The sequence below is a fragment of the Microcaecilia unicolor genome, chromosome 14 (genome assembly GCF_901765095.1).
Source record: "Microcaecilia unicolor chromosome 14, aMicUni1.1, whole genome shotgun sequence".
NCBI classification, from domain to species: Eukaryota; Metazoa; Chordata; class Amphibia; order Gymnophiona; family Siphonopidae; genus Microcaecilia; species Microcaecilia unicolor.
Genome location: NC_044044.1, coordinates 47,527,573 through 47,550,341, shown reverse-complemented (window position 1 = coordinate 47,550,341; position 22,769 = coordinate 47,527,573). Strand labels below are relative to the sequence as shown.

Sequence of the window (22,769 nt, the reverse complement as noted above, 5' to 3'; positions counted from 1 at the left end):
ATTTTAACTGTAATTATCTCCCTCCGGCAAACGTTCTCTCTTTGTTCTTTCTCTCTTTTCCTTTCAGCTCTCTCTTCTCCCCTTCCTTTCACTTTCAGCCTTTGTCCTTCTGGCCACCGGGGTGGGGGGACAGGGTCAGGGAAATGGCCCCACACAGCCAAATAAAAATGATCCCTTTTCTTTAATCCCGGTTTGGAGAGAAGGATTCCTGAAAGGGTGGGTCAGATTCTTTTTTTTGTTTTTAAGTACTTTTGCTTTCCATTTTCCTTCTTTATTTATTTTGTTCCTGGAGGAGGAGGCTCTGCCTTCCTTCCACCCACGCAGACAGAACTAATTTCCTGAGGCTACTAGCTCGCTCTCATCTTTTCCGATTTTAAAGCCCTCCCTTTCCATTTCTCTTTGCAGGAGAGACTTGAGCCATTTGCCTGAGTCCCCCTCTCTGTCGTATTTATGCAGGGGGCGGGGGAAAGAAGCCTGGAGGCGGGGACTAAAGAGAGAAGAGAAAGGGAGAGAGAGAGAGAGGGGGGCAAAAATCACAGATTTTTGTTTTTAAATTCTGTAATTTCTGTACTAAACAGAGCCAGCGTATTTCAAAAGAAATCTGATGGAGATGGAGAAAACTGTGATCCGGTGCGCCTTTTAATTCGGATTGCGTTTGGCCCCCCCTGATGCGATCTCGCTTTCCTCGCCCTTCTCCGGCTCTGCTTGTTTAACGGGAAGAGGAAGCAGGGGAGGGGGAAGAAGAAAGAGGAGGAGAGGGAATCCGGGGCTGGGAAAGGCTGGGGATCCAGCAGGCCGCCGAGACCTCCTGCCACCTCCAGTCCCCCTCAAGCTGAAGGAGCGGGGCTGCTGTGCACCAAGGCTGAGGTTTGTACGGCCACATCTAACATTTTGGGGTTTTTTTTTAGGGTGGCTGGGAATGGCTTGGCTCTGAGTTGGATAATACAGTTAGTTTTTTCATTTTTTGCAGGGATCTGGACATTACAGCTTGGAGAAAAAGGCTTTTTGTTTCCTACTGCCTTAAAAAAAATTATTCCAAAAGCAAGCTTTACCTGAACGGTCTTGTTTTATAAATATATTGGTTTACTGTGAATATTTTAGAGATCTATCAGTAGCTGGAAGGCCTGCTCAAAGACATCTGGCAGATTTCTATAGGTTTTTTTTTTTTAAATTATTATTTTTTTAATAGAATTTATTTTCTTATCCAAGGACAAGATGCCTTAAAGATAAACCAGCAGGAAGACAGATACGTTTCTTCAAAACTTGATGGTTTAAACGCGATTTAAGAGCGAGGATTATTATTATTTTTTGGTCTCTCCCCTTGTCAACATAACAACAGCTGTTAAAACAAGACAAGAAAGGTGCTGCAGCTTAACTCTTAAGACCAGACTGTTTGAAGGAAGAACAAGACCTGGCTTCAAACCACTTTCTGAAATGGGAATATGACACTGGAACCTGGTTCTTTTTCTTTTTAAATCACTTTATTTTTTGATGGATATAAGGATGGGAGAAAGACATTGAAGGGACTATGCCAGCCCTCCAAGACAACATGGATTTGCAGCTACCTGGATCCTGATAATCCATTTTCTGATAAACCATTGGACAGTAAAGAAAGGAATACACAAATATATATGTATGTATTTACATATTTTTGGACTGAAGGTGTTTTTCTATTTAGCTCTTTCAAAACACTTTAAAATTTAGCATCAGACAGAAAAATTGGATTCTGGGTCAGCAACCGGTCTATAGGAACCATGAGTGTGAGGCCACCGCAGACTGCCATAGACAGGTAAGTTAACTGGATTAACTCTCTCTCAAGTAGTACATATGAATATCTAATTGTTATAGTTTGGTATATCTATACTGTAGGTTTTTAAAGGCACTTTTCTTGTTAGCCTTTAGTGATTTTCTCATTCCTTCTGAGTTTCTGTATTATTATGGTTTTGTTGACACAGCTTGACCCATGATGTTTTGGTGGGTTGCAAGCTTTGTAAATAAATCATTTTTTTTCTTTTCTATTTCACTTTACAGATTTTGATGCTTATAGTACCATCGCGAAATGCGTGTGTGTGTTTTTTAAGACAGCCACCTCATTGGTAGCTTTATCAGTTATTGTTCCAGTGTCATAGGTTCCATATTAATGCAAATATTCCTCTATTTTCAAAGGAGAGAGAGGACATGTCAGGGTATAGGTGGAAAATAATATATATATATATATATATATCTGCTCAGTGTGCTGCTGCGGCTAGGAAAGCGAATAGAATGTTGGGTATTATTAAGAAAGGTATGGAAAACAGGTGTGAGAATGTTATAATGCCGTTGTATCGCTCCATGGTGCAACCGCACCTTGAGTATTGTGTTCAATTCTGGTCGCCGCATGTCAAGAAAGATATAGTAGAATTGGAAAAGGTGCAGCGAAGGGCGACTAAAATGATAGCGGGGATGGGACGACTTCCCTATGAAGAAAGACTAAGGAGGCTAGGGCTATACAGCTTGGAGAAGAGACGGCTGAGGGGAGACATGATAGAGGTATATAAAATAATGAGTGGAGTGGAACAGGTGGATGTGAAGCGTCTGTTCATGCTTTCCAAAAATACTAGGACTAGGGGGCATGCGATGAAACTACAGTGTAGTAAATTTAAAACAAATCGGAGAAATATTTTCTTCACCCAACGTGTAATTAAACTCTGGAATTCATTGCCGGAAAATGTGGTGAAAGCGGTTAGCTTAGCAGAGTTTAAAAAGGGGTTAGACGGTTTCCTAAAGGACGCCCATAAACCACTACTAAATGGACTTGGGAAAAATCCACAATTCCAGGAATAACATGTATAGAATGTTTGTACGTTTGGGAAGCTCACCAGGTGCCCTTGGCCTGGATTGGCCGCTGTCGGGGACAGAATGCTGGGCTCAATGGACCCTCGGTCTTTTCCCAGTGTGGCATTACTTATGTACTTATGTCCTCTACTTGGCTCACTTTTATTACATAGAGCAGTGATTTAACCTATTGTGATGTCATAGTGGCTCATTCCACCAATAAGAGCCAACCTCATTAGTGATGTCACAATGGCTTGATTGTATAGAATGTTTGTACGTTTGGGAAGCTCGCCAGGTGCCCTTGGCCTGGATTGGCCGCTGTCGTGGACAGGATGCTGGGCTCGATGGACCCTTGGTCTTTTCCCAGTGTGGCATTACTTATGTACTTATGTACTTATATTTTATTACTAAATATGAACCTTGCACATGATCTCAAGAGCTTTGCGTATAATTTGGTTGCAGATCTGGGAGTCTTTGACCAGCCTTCATTTGGCTGTGCAATGTGTGTAACCGGTGAAATTTGCCATCCACGTAAGGTGTCTCTAGTGGTGCCGGGAGGATGACCAGCTGTCCAGTCAATATTATATATATATTTTATTTCTTCACCCACTATAGACATCAATATTTCTCAAAAATTGTCTTCAGCAGTCACTATCGTCTCATAATATTCATATACTTTTATGAAATGCCTCAGTGATGTTCGTCGTCCACCACCCTTACAGGCTTTATGTGGCGACGTATATAAACATCAACCTCTTCATTGGCCTGATCCTAATCTTTGACAGGCTATTTAAACTATAGTTTATAAAACTCTTTTTCACTTATCTTAATTATTCAACAGCTCGCCTTTGCGAGCGAAACATGCATGTCGGGCAGTGATACCTCCGAGTCCGACAGTTTAAATAGTCTGTCAAAGGGAAGATCAGGCCAGTGAAGAGGTTGATGTTTAGATTTGTCGCCACATAAAGCCTGTAAGGGTGGTGGACGACGAACATCACTGAGGTATTTCATAAAAGTATATGAATCTTATGAGAAGATAGTGACTGCTGAAGACAATTTTTGAGAAATATTGAAGTCTATAGTGGGTGAAGAAATAAAATATATATATGATATTGACTGGACATTGGCAATTGTGAGAGATATATTTAGACCAGTTAAAATTGTTATAAGAAGTGGCCATTTATTGAGTGTGATAAATGAATGCTTGGCATGTGGGCAACTTGGCTTAATGGCTGAATGGGGCCTTATGGCAATCAGGAATGAAACTGGGCAGAGACCAAGTGGGTTTATGCTCCTTGTCCACCATCATCTTCTGTGCTTCTCCGGTAGGGTGAGTGTAATGGCAGTCTTGATTGGGTGCCAGGATGACATTGGTTACCAGAACTCTCCCATTCCGACCTCGCATGTCCATGCTGTTTCTGAGCAACTTTTGCCTCCAGTTAATGATGCCTCATGCAAACAATACCTGACAATACTAGTCTGATATTACAGTGTTTTTTTAAAAACGTTCACACCATATCCTTATGTTCAAAAATTGATACACAGGCAAGAGGTTAACTCCTGCAGAGAGCATTCTGTAAAACTCATTATCTTTTCTGTGTGTACCTACCACACTTCCCCTCTCCTCTTATCTCTTTCTTCCCATTTGAATGGTGAAACTCTTTGGGGCAGGGAGCTGCTTTGTCTACTGTTGCCATGTGATCTGTCTTAGTCACTGCATCCCTGGAACTCTTCAGGTCCAATTCACTTTACACAGTGATGCATCCACTGCCAGTGCTCTCTGAAACAGTGCTGGTTAGTGTCCAACGCAGACACTGATTATCCCAAAGACATTTAATGGGGGGGAGCAGCAGTGTTTTTTTGTTTTGTTTTTTTTCCTGTCCATGGGTGTGGTGTATCTTCAGAAATCAACCTGTGCAAATGCTGTTTCCAAACCAGCCCCGATTCCACTGAAAATACCTCTTTTTCTGTGGAGGTGGAGCGAAAAAGAACAAGCAGAGAAAGGTTCCTGATAATTTTAACAGAAATACTGAGTTGTAAAGTGCCTTTTATTCAGTTAGGACTCCCACATGCTTGTGTGAAGTGCTGTAGGATTGTCTTCTGTGGTAGATGGTTAATCTTCACTTTTCCAGCGCTGGCTTGCATAAAGTTTGTGTAAATTGAAGCACAGGGGAAGTGGGTGTAGGATCAGAGTTTGCAGCCATTTTCCCATAAGGTGCTAGTCACCATGGAGACTCTGGAGAACACAGCCCCATGCCCATCAACTCAGGGGCTCCCTCTCCTTGCCCCACGAGTCTTGGGACTGGCAGTGTTCTCACTGTGCCGCTGGCTAAGCAGTTTTATAGACTTTTGGCAGCATCCCAAGAAAGGGGTATCAGCTGAAGGACTAGTGACATGGGGGAGGGCAGGAGAGGAAATGGAGGATAGAGATTGGGAATAGTAACATAGTAGATGACGGCAGAAAAAGACCTGCATGGTCCATCCAGTCTGCCCAACAAGATATACTCATATGTGTATACCTTACCTTGATTTGTACCTGCCTTTTTCAGGGCACAGACCATACAAGTCTGCCCAGCAGTATTTCCCGCCTCCCATCACCCGCTCTGGCACAGACCTTATAAGTCTGCCCAGCAGTATTTCCCGCCTCCCAACCACCAGTCCCGCCTCCCATCACCCGCTCTGGCACAGACCTTATAAGTCTGCCCTCCACTATCCTCGCCTCCAAACCACCAACCCCTCTTCCCCCCACCTGCTCCGCCAACCAATTATATAGTGCTTCTGAAACTTTTGTCTCATACAGCCGCATTTTAACAAATGAAAATGTGGGAATTCTTTATATGGTGCTACTTTTGCACTGAAGTTTCGGTGTGGAAAAGAGTTCTAACAGATGCAAGGTGCCGAAACGGGGCAAAACGGCAGATCCACGTGAAAACACATGCGCCCATTTATAGAACAGAGTCTAAGAGTTTCTATGCGGATCTGCGGAGAGGCACGAGCGGGTCGGGGCACAGCATTTATAGCATAGTGTGGATTCGTGCCCCACTTGCATTCTGAGATACCTCTGGTTTCAGGTGATGCAACTCCTCACACCCAAAGTTGAGCACGGATCCTGCCGCTACGTGTTATTTTATACTATCCTGGAACGCCTGTTACAGAATATCGTTCAGCGCTAAATTTTGAACGCCATGTACTGAATCCAGCCCATAATGATGAAAACGAGAGCAGGTCTTCACTTGCCCGCTTCTCCTCCCTACACTTTTCGGAAACAGCAGCAGCTGCACTATTGGTCAGCGCGGGGCTTGAGTCGGCGGACACTCACAGATCCCCAGTACTCCGCATGAATTTTCCATGGGCTTTTATTTGCTTCCTTTTGTTTGTGTTTTGTCTTTGTCTACTCTGGTTTGTACCCATCCCCCCTTTTTATTTTCTGTTGTAAATCGCTTAGATTTATCTTTATGATTTGTGGTACATAGACATCACATGAACAATACTGGTGCCAGTAGGGCTCCCACCCCTGTTGATCAACATTTTACAGAACCAGGACACTGTACCAGTGATTTCACAGTGAGAATCCTGAAAGGTAACTTTAAAACCATACAAGAACGTAAGACCTTTGAAGTCAGAATGATTGAATATTTTAACACCCAACAGAAAGGACTTAACAAGGACCTGGGGTTACTAGCCCATTATAAACCATAAAGCTGTATGTCTCTCTTGATCACCCCACCCCTCACCTATCCACACCCATCCTGTTAGAATATCAATGATATGCTTTGATGTCCCCATGCATACCTCCTACCCACCCCCATCCTCCCACCCTGTCAGACTGTCATAGTAATGCTTGAATGTTTTCACTTATATACACTGTCAGCTAGCACATTTGCTTATTTCCGATCTGAGGAAGAAGGGCAACCTTCGAAAGCTAATCAAGAAATGGATTAAGTTATGTCCAATAAAAAAGGTATCATCTTATTTTCTTTTCCATGTTTTATTTTGTTTGATGTCTATAGATTCTACATGGAATGTTGCTATTCCACTAGCAACATTCCATGTAGAAGTCAGCCCTTGTAGATCACCAATGTGGCCGCGCAGGCTTCTGCTTCTGTGAGTCTGACGTCCTGCACGTATGTGCAGGACGTCAGACTCACAGAAACAGAAGCCTGCGCGGCCTTCTACATGGAATGTTGCTAGTGGAATAGCAACATTCCATGTAGAATCTCCAATAGTAGCAACATTCCATGTAGAATCTCCAATGGTAGCAACATTCCATGTAGAATCTCCAATAGCAGCAACATTCCATGTAGAATCTCCAATGGTATCTATTTTACTGTCATAGTAATGCTTGAATGTTTTCACTTATATACACTGTCAGCTAGCACATTTGCTTATTTCCGATCTGAGGAAGAAGGGCAACCTTCGAAAGCTAATCAAGAAATGGATTAAGTTATGTCCAATAAAAAAGGTATCATCTTATTTTCTTTTCCATGTTTTATTTTGTTTGATGTCTATAGATTCTACATGGAATGTTGCTATTCCACTAGCAACATTCCATGTAGAAGTCAGCCCTTGTAGATCACCAATGTGGCCGCGCAGGCTTCTGCTTCTGTGAGTCTGACGTCCTGCACGTATGTGCAGGACGTCAGACTCACAGAAACAGAAGCCTGCGCAGCCTTCTTCATGGAATGTTGCTAGTGGAATAGCAACATTCCATGTAGAATCTCCAATGGTAGCAACATTCCATGTAGAATCTCCAATGGTATCTATTTTACTGTCATAGTAATGCTTGAATGTTTTCACTTATATACACTGTCAGCTAGCACATTTGCTTATTTCCGATCTGAGGAAGAAGGGCAACCTTCGAAAGCTAATCAAGAAATGTATTAAGTTATGTCCAATAAAAAAGGTATCATCTTATTTTCTTTTCCATGTTTTATTTGGTTTGATTTCTATTGATAACCTTAAGAGTGGACTAACACGGCTACCACACTGCTCTGGTATATTGAATAAATTTGAACTTTGAACTAGTGGATGTGCCCTGGCTCACAGACCCCATGTTGACTACCATTACTGGGCCTAGGTCACAATGAAGTGTGGGGCTGTTTTTGTGAGCCATTCGAGGTTCTGACCCACAACTTGGGAACCTCTGATACGCCTAGACAGAGTGGTAGGAAACTGACGGAGAAAGCCATGTGAGAAGGAGTGAGAACACACAGTTGAGGACCAGGGCTCAAGAAAGCTGAAATGAGAACACAAGAAATTCTGTTGTGATATTTATAAATACTGTTAGAATATTTCAGTTCTTTGCAGAGTGGGGTTTCATTGCCTAAAGAAAAATTGCAACCTCTGATCTGCTCTTTCTACGCAGGTCCTAATTAGCTTAATTTTGAGCAGATATGTGTCCTTTACCTATTTAGCTATTTGTGGTTGAAACACTCCTAGCATGGTTTATGTAATAATTTTAGTCTCATCTGCCCGCAACCTCGGAGTCATCTTTGATTCCTCCTTCTCTGCGCATATCCAGCAGATAGCCAAGACCTGTCGTTTCTTCCTCTTTAACATCAGCAAAATTCGCCCTTTCCTCTCTGAACACACCACCCGAACTCTCGTCCACGCTCTCATTACCTCTCGCCTTGACTACTGCAACTTACTCCTCACCGGCCTCCCACTTAGTCACCTTCAATCTGTTCAGAACTCTGCTGCACGTCTTATATTCCGCCAGAACCGATATACTCATATCACCCCTCTCCTCAGGTCACTTCACTGGCTTCCGATCAGATACCGCATTCAATTCAAGCTTCTCCTTCTTACCTACAAATGCACTGCTGCCCCTCACTACCTTTCTACCCTCATCTCCCCTTACGTTCCCGCCCGAAACCTCCGTTCACTGGACAAATCCCTCCTCTCAGTACCCTTCTCCACCACCGCCAACTCCAGGCTCCGCTCATTCTGCCTCGCCTCACCCTATGCTTGGAACAACCTTCCTGAGCCCATACGCCAAGCCCCCTCCCTGCCCATCTTCAAGTCTTTGCTTAAAACCCACCTCTTCATTGCTGCGTTCAGCACCTAACTCCTACCGTTCAGTAAATCCAGATTGCCCCAATTTGACTGCCCCTATCGGACTGACCGTTCACTTGTCTTCTAGATTGTAAGCTCTTTGAGCAGGGACTGTCCCTCTATGTAAATTGTACAGCGCTGCGTAACCCTAGTAGCGCTTTAGAAATGTTAAGTAGTAGTACATGGTTTTTGAATTCAATTTTTTTCTTTCATTTTTGCTTTGAGAAAAAAATAATTGGTCCAAGGTAGCAAAGAGAGCCATTTACAGAGGGGGGCATTGTATACTCTTATGAATACTATCCTAATTCCTTTTAATTGGAGCCTCCAGGATTTTGAGGGTATTTTTTTAAAAATAATTTTCTCAGGTTTGCTAAATGTAACTTTTCTTTGGTGACTTACATGGGTAACAGCACATTCATTAGGGCAGTCTCTTGCTTCCATCGTTTTTCTGGGGCTTTTTCCACAATGGTGTTGACATTCTTGAGAGGTTTGCAATTAGGATTTGAATTTGAGGCATATCCAAATCTGAGTTCAAGACAAGTTACAAATCAGTTTCCCTGCATACAACAATCTAAGTTGTACCTGAGGCAGTAGAAAGTTTATGACCGTGGACAAGTCATTTCACATCGGAGGAAGAAGCAGGGTATGAACCCAGGCTTCTCTAGTTCTTAGTCTGCTGATCTACCCATAAGGTTACTCCTCCACTACCACCTTAAACTTAAAATAATCCAGGGCAAAACTCTTGATTGCTTCCCTCCATCTTTTCTTGATCCCGAAAGCATCCTCTCAGTCCCTCTAGTCTGCAGCCTCAGGATCACCTCATTTCCTCACTGTACACATCCAAAACACTGCTAAAATGTTTTTTGCTTTCTCTTTAGCACCAGGAAAATCCATCTTTTCCTTTCCGATCTCAGTAACAGAATCCATATCCACTCCCTTGTCACCTTCAGTTTGGACCTTCAACCTGCTCTTCAACCTGACCTAGAGATGGGAGTAACTACTGAGGTAATCAAATCTGCTGATGACACAAAGTTATTCAAAGTCGTCAAATCGCAGGAAGATTGTGAAAAACTACAAGAGGACCTTACGAGACTGGGAGACTGGGCGTCTAAACGGCAGATGACGTTTAATGTGAACAAGTGCAAAGTGATGCATGTGGGAAAGAGGAACCCAAACTATAACTACGTCATGCAAGGTTCAGCGTTGGGAGTCACAGACCAAGAAAGGGATCTAGGTGTCATCATTGATGGTACGTTGAAAACTTCTGCTCAATGTGCTGCTGCGGCTAGGAAACAAATAGAATGTTGGGTATCATTAGGAAAGGGATTGAAAACAAAAATAAGGATATTATTCTGCCGTTGTATCGCTCCATGGTGCGACCGCACCTCGAGTATTGTGTTCAATTCTGGTCGCCGCACCTCAAAAAAGACACAGTGGAATTGGAAAAGATGCAAAGAAGGACGGCAAAGATGATACAGGGGATGGGACGGCTTCCCTATCAGGATAGGCTGAAGAGGCTGGGGCTCTTTGGCTTGGAGAAAAGGCGGCTGAGGGGAGATATGATAAACGTTTATAAGATGAGTGGAATGGAACAGGTTGATGTGGAGCGTCTGTTTACGCTTTCCAAAAATACTAGGACAAGGGGGCATGCGATGAAGCTGCAGTGTGGTAAATTTAAAACGAATCGGAGGAAATTTTTCTTCACTCAACGCGTAGTTAAACTCTGGAATTCGCTACCGGAAAAGGTGGTTAAGGCGGTTAACTTAGTGGACCTCAAAAAAAAGGTTGGACGGCTTCCTGGAGGAAAAGGCCATAGAATGTTGTTGAATGGACGAGGGAATAATACACTATTTCTAGGATGGGCGGGACAAATTGCTTGTTCTTTTGGCCACTGTCGGGGACAGGGTGCTGGGCTCGATGGGCCCTTGGTCTGTCCCAGCGTAGCAATGCTTATGTACTTCACCAGTCTTTTACTAACCCATTTCTCTCTTCTACTATCTGTTTCCAATTCAGCTGTATATCTCCCTCTTACACCCTCTTTTCTCAAAGCCACTACATTGGTGTCCCATTCACTTCTGCATGCAGTTCGTTTCTCCTTCTCTACCTCCCCTTCTATCTGTAGCTCCATTTTACCCCCCACTCTGATCCTTGGCAAATTGCTCTTAATCTGTGTCCTTCTCTTCCATTGCAGACTTTCGGCTGTTGCATTTTCCACCTTGCTATGTTGTATTGATCTGCTCTCTTTGGCCATGTTCAAGCCGCTCATAACCTCCCCCCCCCCCCCCCCCCACACACACACGAATCTTCTGAGGATACTTTTACATGTTAAATCTTGATCATAGCCTTTCTAGATTTACCATGATTTCTGTAATAAAATTCCTGCAGTCTCTTGTGTGTGTCTTGGCTAGATTGTAATCTCCACAGAGCAGGGACTGTCTCTTTGTTGTATCTTTATATTGCTGCCTGTATCTATTAAAGCTATAGAAATAAAGATATTGAGTGCTCAGAGCCTGTTTTCCTTAGGCCGCGCTGAACAAAGAAGTCCCAGATTTTGGCATTCCTCATTTTTATGTTCAGCTTTTGCATCCTTCTGTTACTGTTTGGTTGCCAGAGTTTGAGGTCTTTTGCTGCTGTGCCTTTTTGGTTTTCCTTTTCACATTCTGATTTCCAGCCTAGATGGAAAGACATCTTGTAATGGAATTGGTCCCAGCCCCACTCACTTATGCTTTAGTTGTTTTTGCAGTTTGCTCATCCTGTACACTGGTCAGATTCATTCTCTCTCTCTCCATTCAGCCACTGATCCCTTGCCCATCCTGGCAACCTGCCAAACATCCTTGTGATCGTGGACAAATGGTGTTGTGGGGTTTTATTGTTACAGTTCAATCAGTAGTTTAAGTAATTAACAGTAAGTCGCCTTGGTCTGTATTGGTGAGGCATGCAGCATTTGCATCAAATTTATAATCCTATATAATAAAACGCACCTCCAACGTTCTGAAGCCAAGAAAGTGAAGCCTTGAAGCGTTCCTGCAACGTTCCGGAACTACATGTCGTCAATTGAGGAGATGAAGCCTTACAGAGCGCACGAATGCTTCAAGGCTTGAAGGCTTCACTTTCTCTCTCTCTCTCTCACACACACTCACACACACTCACACTCTCTGTCTCTCACATACACTCACACACACTCTCTCTCTCACATACACTCACACTCACACACACTCTCTGTCTCTCTCACTCATTCTCTCTCATATACACACTCCGTCTCTCACACTCTCTCTCAAACATACACACTCCGAGGAAAGGGGGGCATGGAACATGCTGGGGAGGAGAGGGAGGGGCATGGAACTCGGAGGGAAGGGGGGCCAAGGACTCGGAGGAGAGAGAGGGAGGGAGGAGAGGGAGGGGGGACTGCACCTCGGACGGAAAGGGAGCCTGGAACTCGGAGGGGAGGAGAGGGAAGGGAAGGAGGGGGTCATGGAACTCGGAGCCCCCCCCCCCATACACACACATACACTCTCTCTCACACTCTCTCTCTCACACACACACTCACTCGCACACACACATACACTCTGTCTCTCACACACTCTCTCTCTCTGACACAAACACACACACTGTCTGTCTCTCACTCTGACACAAACACACACACTGTCTGTCTCTCACTCATTCTCTCTCTCACACACACTTTCTCTCTCACACACACACTCTCTCTCTCAAGCATACACACTCCGAGGAAAACCTTGCTAGCTCCCGTTTCATTTGTGTCAGAAACGGGCCTGTTTTACTAGTATTAAATAAAAGAAGACAAGTAAAAGCAGTCATGTAGAGAAAGAGGAGGCCTATTTCAGACCACCTTTGTGAAAGGAGGAGAGTTAAGCAAATGATGACCTTTGTGTATACAACTTTTCAAGGCAGGGGGTTCTCAGTCTTTTCCTCTGGACACACCTAGCTATCTGATTTTCAAGATATTCCCAGTGAATATTTATGAGAGAGAAATGCATATAAGGAAAACCTGTGGCTTTCATCACCTGTGTAAGAAATTTCCCTTTTATTTTTTTTTTAATATATAAAAGGAAAAAGGCTTATGAGGTTCCCTTGTGTATGTGTGTCCTGTTTAGTAACAAATCATAGTTAAGCTGAGAGTGTGAGCTTAAGTATTTATGACACTCTATAGTGCAATGTATAATAAAGTGCTTCTTCTAGTCTCTAAATCAGTCTCTAAATGTGAGCAACTTCATGTTATTAAAAGTAAGTGTGTGTGACAGTCATAATCACGCTATGTCTATAGTGCAATGTATAATAAAGTGCTTCTTCTAGACATAGCGTGATTATGACTGTCACACACACTTACTTTTAATAACATGAAGTTGCTCACATTTACAGACTGATTTTTAAATTTGTAATCATATCGCACAGATTTGCTCGTATTCACGATGACTGAATTGAGTTTTAGTATGGTTTTTAGTTGCAGGTTTATGATTTTTGATACAATTGCAAGTTCCATGTTTCCCCGAAAATAAGACAGTGTCTTATATTAATTTTTGCTCCCAAAGATGCGCTAGGTCTTATTTTCAGGGGATGTCTTATTCGGGAGTAGTAGGGGGACTGTGGCGGTCGGGAACAGTATTGAAGTGGGGGGCGGTATCCTGTAGGAGTAGGCCGTGGCTCACCTATCTGCCCACAGTGACTGCAGGACTCGAGCGGAGCAGAGCCGCCCTGGCCGGGCTGGGAATGGAGGAGGGGTATGCACTGGGGAAGGTAATGGAATGTGGGGCTGGGCTGCTCTGGCTGGGGGTCTCGGGAGGTTGTGAGAGGGCTTAGGGCGCAGGATCATCCCTACCATATTACAAACGTAAAAAAAAAATTCTACGGTAGCTCCGTTCCCCGTTGGTGGCGCTTTATGCGCTCCTCCTGTACATTCGCAACACTTTCCAATCTTCTGGTCTGACTTAGCCCTTGGGTGATGGAGCAGCGCCGAAAGGGCTCGGTTCCTCATTTTCTTTTCTTTTATTATTTCTGCAAGGGGGATGTTTCTTTTCTTTCCGGGCTCACTTACCGGTAGTTGATCTTCACAAAAGCGTGAAGGAGGATGGTAGGAGTCCGCTGGACGATAGATTTTCCACCTCAGTCTTGTTTCTTGCTTTTCTTTTATGTTATTTCATCTTTGCGTTGCAGCGAAAAAAATTAAGGTTTCTGTGTCCATGTCCCTTCGGGGCCAAACAAAAACTTTGCTAGGTCTTACTTTCGGGGGAGGCCTTATATTTAGCAATTCAGCAAAACCTCTACTAGGTCTTATTTTCGGGGAAACAGGGTATGTTCTAGTTCATATGGTGTTTTATGCATCTTATTTATTCTGGGTCCCACACATTATACATGTTTATGATTTGTGTTATTTTTTATTTTGATTGTTTTTAGTGTTATGCCTCTGAAGCAGCTCATATTTTGGCCGAAACATGGTCCACGTTGGATGGCAGTTTTCTGTTTTGGAACATTAGATTTGGGATCTGCTTTCTTTTCAACAAGCTTTTAATATTCACAGAAGTGCAATTGAATACGCTGAGCTTTTTTCCTGCATCGGCAGTGGATTACAATTGTAGCAGAAGCCTTGCTTTCATTCTCTTTGAGCTTAATATTCGTATATTTATATATCACAAGACTCCTGAAGAAGGCGTCTGTAGCGCTGAAACACGGCTGTGTTGAGTCGAGTGTATATTTAAATAAAGAGATTGTTCCTATCTACGTTGCCTACTAGTGTTGTTCAAGAGCCTACTCCTCCTACTCCCCCTTTCCTCAGATTCTACTTTTCGTAGGAATTTGTGTACCTCCACCCGTGGTGGTTTGGCTTGCATGCCTCTGAAGCAGCTCATATTTTGGGCGAAACATGGGCCACGTTGGATGGCACTTTTCTGTTTTGGAACATTAGATTTGGGATCTGCTTTCTTTTCAACAAGCTTTTAATGTTCCTCTGTGGAAGCTGCTTAGGGATATGTTTTGGGACCCTCCTGTGTTTGATTTATAAGACGTATCATACTGGATTAGGCCAGTGGCTGGTCCATGGGGTCCAGCCTCTTGTCTCCGACAGTGGCTAGCAGAAAAGAAAAGCAGACCCTCGTGGTGAAATAAAACAAAATGTATTCAGCGCAGATATATAAAATCAGCATACAACTTTCCTCCAACTGCCCAACATGGCCATGTTTCACCCTCTCGGGGACTGCGTCAGGGGTTTAACATGAAACCAGCAGGAACAGTCCAATGTTTTCCCTGTCTGCAGTGCAGCACAGAGATAACATGGGTAGCTGCGTCCTATCCTTAGCCCTGCAGTTTCTTCTTCTTACCCATCCTGACTGCCTCAACAGGCAGCGGATGAGTTCCCAGGATAAATAATTAGCCACACAATTGTATTGATGGTAAATATTAGGCCGCAACTTTTATTAAGTTCGTCAATATGCCATTTCAAACAATTCAGTATGTGAGCCATCTGGTACCTCTGATCTGAACACGAGCCATCCGGTACCTCTGATCTGAACATCACGTAGGCCTGCCATGCTAACCAGCAAGGCCCATGGTTACATTTGCTGGGTGGGGGAGGGAGGGTAGCACCAGCCATGAAGCATGGTGGCCCCGTCCTGCACCAACTCAAGCGTGGGCAGTCCATTGCCCTAGGGATACACTGACCCTGCTTACAGGGCATCCCTCTGTAGTAATCTCCTTCTCTTAAGCCATGGATTTCCTTTCTGGCTCAGGTACCCCTGCCGGTAGTACAGGGGACTTACTCTGGGCTCCCCCACTACCATCTGCGGCCTAATGTGCTGTGCTTGGAACCATTTGCCTCTTTTTTTTGTTCTTCATCCTGCCGGTTACACAGATCGCCTCTCTCCACGGGGATGTGCCAACTCGCTTCCCTCAGCAGGGATGTGCCAGATTGCCTCCCTCCGCTGGGACCCATGCTTCCCACCATCCTCCTGGCATGTGTCCTGTGGAGAGAAGCTTGAGAGAGAACTGTTAGCATGGCCTGCAGCTTGTGATGGGTAGCAGCCCTTCCTTATGGACCTCTGAGGTGTTTGTGCTTGAGAATTGTATCACTAAATGTTAAGCAGACTGCAGCACCCCCTCATCCTTGCGCATATCCTGTGGAAAGAAGCTCGAGAAAAGCTGTTAGCATGTCCTCTTAGGTGGAATGGTTAGGTAACCTGTGCTATGGACATCCCACGTATGTCTGTCCCTAGTACTGTAACACCCGTACTGCGCACACTGCTCCCCACTGCCCAAGTAGCTGCCCTGTTTCGGGGTGGATACATTTAAACATGAGAAAAGCTGTTAGCATGGCCTCTTATGCAGAATGACTAGATAACCTGTGTTGTGGACATCCAACATATGTCTGCCCCAGCACTGTAACGCCCACGCAGCGCATACTGCTCTCCACTGCCCAGGTAGCTGCCCCGTTCAAGGGTGGACGCGTTAAACTCAAGGAAATCTGTTAGCATGGCTTCTTTGGCAGAATGATTTGATAACCTGTGCAATGGACATCCGAAGTATGTCTGCCCCCAGTTCTATAATCCGATGCTGTGCATACAGCCCTCCAGTTCCGAGGTAGCTGCCCTGCTCCAGGGTGGATGCATTAGCACTCCTCGTGTGCCGTAACACAGATGAGGGAAGCTAATCTGGAATGGATGGGTTGTGTTCCAGGCTATTCTCCTTCATTGTGCCGCACATGGAAATAGCCATAAATGGGAAGGCTGCTTCAAGGACCACGGACGCAGGTCCGTATGCACCTGCCATTGCCGATTGGCTACATGAGTTGTGAGATGGTCGTATGCCGGAGTCTCGCAGATCGGGAGGAATCCTTTAATACCCGCCGTAGCATCTGCTAGTCGGTGCCAAAGGGCTTTCCCCCCCCCCCCCCCCCCCGGGTCACCATGACCCAGAGGCTGTGTCTGCCATTAAGAGTTGCTTGATGCGGAGGAAAGCTAAGTGTTGCACGAGTGCGCAAGCAGACTGCACCCTCTCGTGGGTAGTGGCCTGCGGATTTAGTGACTACCCTTATAGTGGCGTCAAGGATTGTCTCGAAGATATTAATTGTGGATATCCTGAAAACCTGACTGGTTGGGGTGCCTCCAGGACCAGGTTTAGGAACCACTGATTTAGTGTGTAAATGGTTTAAAACTTGGAGCTTCATGACTGTGAGAATCTCTGCACTGTCATTTAGGTTTTAAGTCCTTTGACTTTTGAGATGGGTTTTGTTTTTAACTGCTGTAGAATAATGCATTTAACACTGCCTCTAATAAAATCAAGCTATATCCAGGTTTTGAAATGAGTGCACGTATAATACACTGTAAGAGCACTACATCCACTTTTTTTTTTGCTAACCACAAGAAATAATGAAACTCCTTATATGAAGCAGGAGAAAGGCTTTGCTGCTGTTTTGCCCTGCCCTGAGGTTCTTCCCTGTCTCATTCCGCAGTCCCCAGTCCTGTCTTGTAGATGGCTGGGGCTCTGTGCCCACATTCAATGCTTCAACTGTTACAGGGCAGGGCTTTTGTAATGGGCTGCCAACATTGCTGACTGTTTATGGTGTTTGTGGAACTGGCGATTTGACCCTGGGGTGGGACTTCCAAGCTGCAAGGGAGGAATCCGAAGAGAGAGAGAGAGAGAGAGGGAAAGGAAGAGCGGAGAGAAGCCAGAATCCAGTTTAGGATGTCCCTCCGTCCCAGACGCGGACCTTCCACTTCACCGTCTCTTGGATCCCTTGAGAGTTGCGGTATCTATGTGTTGGGGCCAGTGTGTGTTATATGTGATAGACCAATTAGGTGCCTGAAATTTGTTGGCTAAAATTTTTTTAAGTCTTGTATTAACAGCTACATTGGTGTTTATAACTATTCTTGTATAGAAGTGAGCCAGGATAAGCAGCACTCTGTATTTGTATTTTGGTGGTATTCTGTCTGTGCCGTTACACTTTGTAGAAACAATGGAAACAACCAAGAAGATCAAAGGAGTGGCCTAGTGGTTAGGGTGCTGGACTTTGGTCCTGGGGAACTGAGGAACTGAGTTGGATTCCCACTTCAGGCACAGGCAGCTCCTTGTGACTCTGGGCAAGTCACTTAACCCTCCATTGCCCCATGTAAGCTGCATTGAGCCTGCCATGAGTGGGAAAGCGCAGGGTACAAATGTAACAAAAATAAAATAGATACTATTGGAGATTCTACATGGAATGTTGCTACTATTGGAGATTCTACGTGGAATGTTGCTACTATTTAAAGATTCTACATGGAATGTTGCTATTCCACTAGCAACATTCCACGTAGAAGGCTGCGCAGGCTTCTGTTTCTGTGAGTCTGATGTCCTGCACGTACGAGCAGGACGTCAGACTCACAGAAGCAGAAGCCTGCGCAGCCACATTGGTGATCTGCAAGGGCCGACTTCTACATGGAATGTTGCTACTATTGGAGATTCTACATGGAATGTTGCTTTCCCACTCATGGCAGGCTCAATGCGGCTTACGTGGGGCAATGGAGGGTTAAGTGACTTGCCCAGAGTCACAAGGAGCTGCCTGTGCCTGAAGTGGGAATCGAACTCAGTTTCTCAGTTCCCCAGGACCTAAGTCCACCACCCTAACCAATAGGCCACTCCTCCACTGTCAAAGTAATGCTTTGATGTTTCTTTTATATATACTATCTGCTACCACATTTGCTTATTTCCGATCTGACGAAGAAGGGCAACTTTCGAAAGCTAATCAAGAAACGTATTAAGTTGGTATCATCTTATTTTCTTTTCCATGTTTTATTTTGTTTGATTTCTATTGATAACCTTTAAGAGTGGACTAACACGGCTACCACACCTCTGTACTTAGGCTATAAGAATAAATCGTAATGTAATGTTCCATTATTTTGTGGGAGTTGTTGGTCGATTGGGTGGTCAAGGGGAGCAAAAGAGGAAATACGGGGACCTAGGCCACATACCCCTGAAGGAAAATCTTTCTATTACGTTGTTGTTGACCCCTTGCAAGTGTGTATTAGTGTATAGGAGCAAAGAACTCATAGTGATCAGTGATCATCAGCTTAATAAGGAGGCAATCTTCTGTAATCAACGATACGCTGATTGAGCCACAGCTAGAGAGAGCTGTACCTTACCAAGGGAGGAGAAGGAATCACAGGAGCAGCTCTGTTCATTCAAAGAGGGATGATCCTCTTTTAAAATTTTCTCCTGAGGGTGGGGTGTGAGTGAGCTATGGGACATCTTCCAGTGAGGACAAGAGCCATTATAACTTGTCCTCATTTACATGTCAGCGACCCAGCGAGCACATCCCTGAGTCTTCTATGCAGTTCTGAACAAGATAATTCTTGTTTACAAAGCTCTCAAGTCGGATGTATGGTGCCTTTGAGCACAGGAGAGGGTAAGTGATCTGATTTACTGTGTTACATTCTGGCCTAGTCATCTTTCTCTTTCCCTGGATCACCTGGTACCCATGCATCCACTTTTGAATTAGCAATGGTGCTAAATTGTACCAATCCAGTGGGCAAGTTATTTATGACATTTATATCCCACTAGGAAGGGAAAGGGAATTGGGACTTGATATACCACCTTTCTGAGGTTTTTGCAACTACAATCAAAGCGGTTTACATATATTCAGGTACTTATTTTATACCAGGGGCAATGGAGGGTTAAGAAAGGCCCGTTTCAGAAAGCAATGAGACGGGCGCTAGCAAGGTTTTCCTGGGTGTGTGAGAGTGAGTGTGTGATAGAGAGAGAGTGAATGTGTGAGTGTGTGTGACAGAGAGAGTGAGACTGGGAGCGAGAGTGTGTATGTGAGAATGAGAGTGTGTGCCAGGGGCTCCCCTACCCTCCCTCCCAGTTGGACGGTTTTCCTGCCCCTCCCTCCTTCCCTCCCAGTTCCAGGGTCCCCTCCCCCTCCCTCTCTCCCAGTTCCAGGGTTTGGGGTCCCAGTTCCAGGGTTATTCCTCCCCCTCCCTCCCTCTCTCCCTCCCAGTTCAAGGGCTCGCCCTCCCTCCCTCCCAGAATACCCTCTTCAACCCTTCACCTTAGTTTCCTTCCTCACAACTGTTGGGAAAAAACAAAAAGCTCTGTATGGTGATTTGCAGTGGCGGTGCTTCTGGGTTTCCTAGGAGAGTGGGAGGATTCCTCTGTTTGGAGCGCAGCCTTCCTGAGGCGCCTGGATGCTAGCAAGTGTGAGTCTGCATCTTTCCTTGTAGGGAAGCAGTAGCGCAGGTGAATGCACATCTGTGGCAGCAGAGATAGTGAAACGCAGCTGGTGATGTGGGCAGCGGAGAGCACCATCAGGAGGCTGTCTGGGGGGGTGCTCGTCGTCAAGGCTTGTCATCAGGGTGGTAGATTTGGGCGAGTCTCTCTTCTTTCCCTGCTCCTGCAATGCGGGTGGCGTAACGTTGCTCCTGAAATGTTTGGAGGGGGGCGCGTGGCGGCATTGCGGAGCACAGTAAGTCGTCTTGTTTCTTTTTTCATGACCCGCCCTTGACGTCATGACGTTCTGACGCGAGGGCGGGGCGGCTCAGCGATGCGATTCGTAGAGTGTCATTGCTCCGCCCTCCACATGATGACGTTTTGACGCGAGGGCGGGGCAGACACTCATGGGGAAAAAAAGAAAAATTCCGATCTACACCACCATGCAAGAGGAAGTTGCAGCTTCATTTAGAACGTTGGGGTTGGGAATTATGTGCGGAAGGGGCGTGGCTGAGGGCGGGTCTATGAGTGACAGTGAGTGGTGCTGACAGCCTAGCCTACCAACAGTGCAGGGCTTCAGTGTTTCCCTGCCACAGAGTGAGATTCAGAATGTTTGAGGTGAGAATTATTTATATAGAAGAATATTATCCCCAAAACAAGCTCGAGTTCAATGTGGCTTACAGTTTAGATTAAAAATACAGAGTTTGAATTTCAACAATAGTGTGGCTGAGAGTAACAGATTAGCAAATAGACTACAAATTGTGGATATATTGATAGATTCGCAATACAGAAAAGAGACAAAATTACCAACTGGTTATTATATTAACTAATGTAATGAACTCTGGAATTAATTGGTGAAGAAATGAGTTTTTAGCAATTTTCAGAATTGTAACTAGTTAGGGCAAATTGTAATAGATTTTGTGAGATAGTTAGGATTGGCAGTCCCGTTAGCTAGCCCAGATTATTTTTCCCATGCTGCAGCAGTCCTGTTACTGTGTGACAGAGCATTTCGGTGCCGTTTACTGCCTTATCAGCTGCGCTTCTCATTGGCTGCCATAGGTGCAAAAAGAATGACACACTCCATTTGATTATTGCTGCTGGAAATTCTAAATTTGGGCTTCCTTAGTCATGTCCTAAACCCCTGATGGCGAACCTATGACACGCGTGTCAGCACTGACACGTGTGCCATTTTCGCTGACACGTGGCGGATTTCAGCATTTCCTTGATTTGTCCAGGTTTCTCGACAAATCCGCCCCGCACTCCCCGACAGAATCCTCCGATGAGCACGCGACCACCTCACCTTCTTAACTCCTCTGCTCTGATGCACGTGCGACGGCAACGCAGGCAGGCTAGAGGCAGCGTCTGTGCTCGTGCACGTGCCAGCCAGCGCCTGCCTGCTCAGCATCAGCTGGTGATAATCCTGCACGCTTCACGCAGGCGCAGCGGCTTACTTCTACTGTCTGCAGCCTGCCGCCTTCTCTTCAGCCGCTGCCATAATAATCACGAATCGACAAGAGCACGAGGCTGCAGCGGGACGGTCTGGTCTCTGTCTTCTGACTCTTCTCTTGTTGTGCCCTGCCTGCCCCTTGCTTAGCCGCCGCCATAACAGTGAGGTAAGATTCTTAAGAATGGGCTCCCATGATAAATTGTTTGGGATAAATATAAGTAATATAACAGCAGGTTATGCCATGATAAATATTGCGAAATTATGTTTTTTTTCTCGAAGTGACACACCACCCAAGTTATGCTCGGTTTTTTGGCAAATTTTGACACACCAAGCTCAAAAGGTTGCCCATCACTGTCCTAAACACACCCACAACATGTCCCCTTGCTATTTGAACAAACTACAGTGTAGGACATCCAAATTCTGCCTTTCGGACGTTTTTGGCAGATGGACTTTTTGGGGGCATTTTGAGAAGTCGCTTTGAAAATGAGCACCATATTTAGACTGGAGCAATGAAAACATTGTCAGCTAAGTATAATGTACTAGTAAAAAAGGCCCGTTTGTGGGAGAGAGGAAACGGGCGCTAGCAAGGTTTTGGGACAGGGGGAGATGAGGTGTGTAGGCTGTGGAGGCATGTGGAGCGACACAGCTGTCCCCGAAGCACCCTGCAGGCACGGGAGGTAGCGTTTGTAGCCTCGCAACCCGTGTCCCCTGACCCCCCCCCCCTCGAGGTACCTGTGAGGTCCCATCGCGTTTGTTTACTTTCCAGCAGTGTGCTCCGCAGATCGCGTGGAGCTCCGTAGTTTGCTGCAGTATGCCTTGCGTCCCGTGTCCCCTGACCCCCCTCGAGGTACCTGCGAGGTCCGATCGCGTTTGTTTACTTTCCAGCAGTGTGCAGATCGTGTGGAGCTCCGTAGTTTGCTGCAGTGTGGTCCGCCCTCGTCGTCATGACGTTGTGACGCGAGGGCGGGGCATACGGCGCTTCAGAGTTCTGGCTTCCGTTTTCGAGGCATGAGCAAACCGGATATCTCTGGCGCCTCACAGTTCCGGTTTTGAGGGGCTTTTGAGGCTTCATTTAGAACGTCGGGGTTGCGAATTATGTCCGGAAGGGACGTGGCTGAGGGCGGGTCCTGAGTGACAGTGAGTGGTGCACAGTGAGTGTTGCTGGCAGCCAGCCTAGTGCTTCAGTGTTTCCCTCCCACAGAGTGAGCCAGGTGAGAATTATTATATAGGATATGTCGCCGTTTTTTATAGATGATATTTTTTCTTT

General features: G+C 45.3%; 1 protein-coding gene across 8 annotated transcripts in view; it reads left to right on the top strand.

Moving 5' to 3' along the window:
- The first annotated feature begins 515 nt into the window (after positions 1–515).
- ARHGEF11 (Rho guanine nucleotide exchange factor 11) overlaps positions 516–22,769 on the top strand; it is a 202,775-nt gene continuing 180,521 nt past the window's right edge. For 6 of the 8 annotated variants that reach the window (XM_030187316.1, XM_030187315.1, XM_030187313.1 and 3 more), the window contains exon 1: positions 516–1,789. In XM_030187316.1, the coding sequence (XP_030043176.1) occupies positions 1,755–1,789 (35 nt within the window). In that variant the 5' untranslated portion in view covers positions 516–1,754. The remainder of the gene's footprint in view (positions 1,790–22,769) is intronic. The other 2 variants (XM_030187312.1, XM_030187311.1) reach the window with 2 other exon arrangements.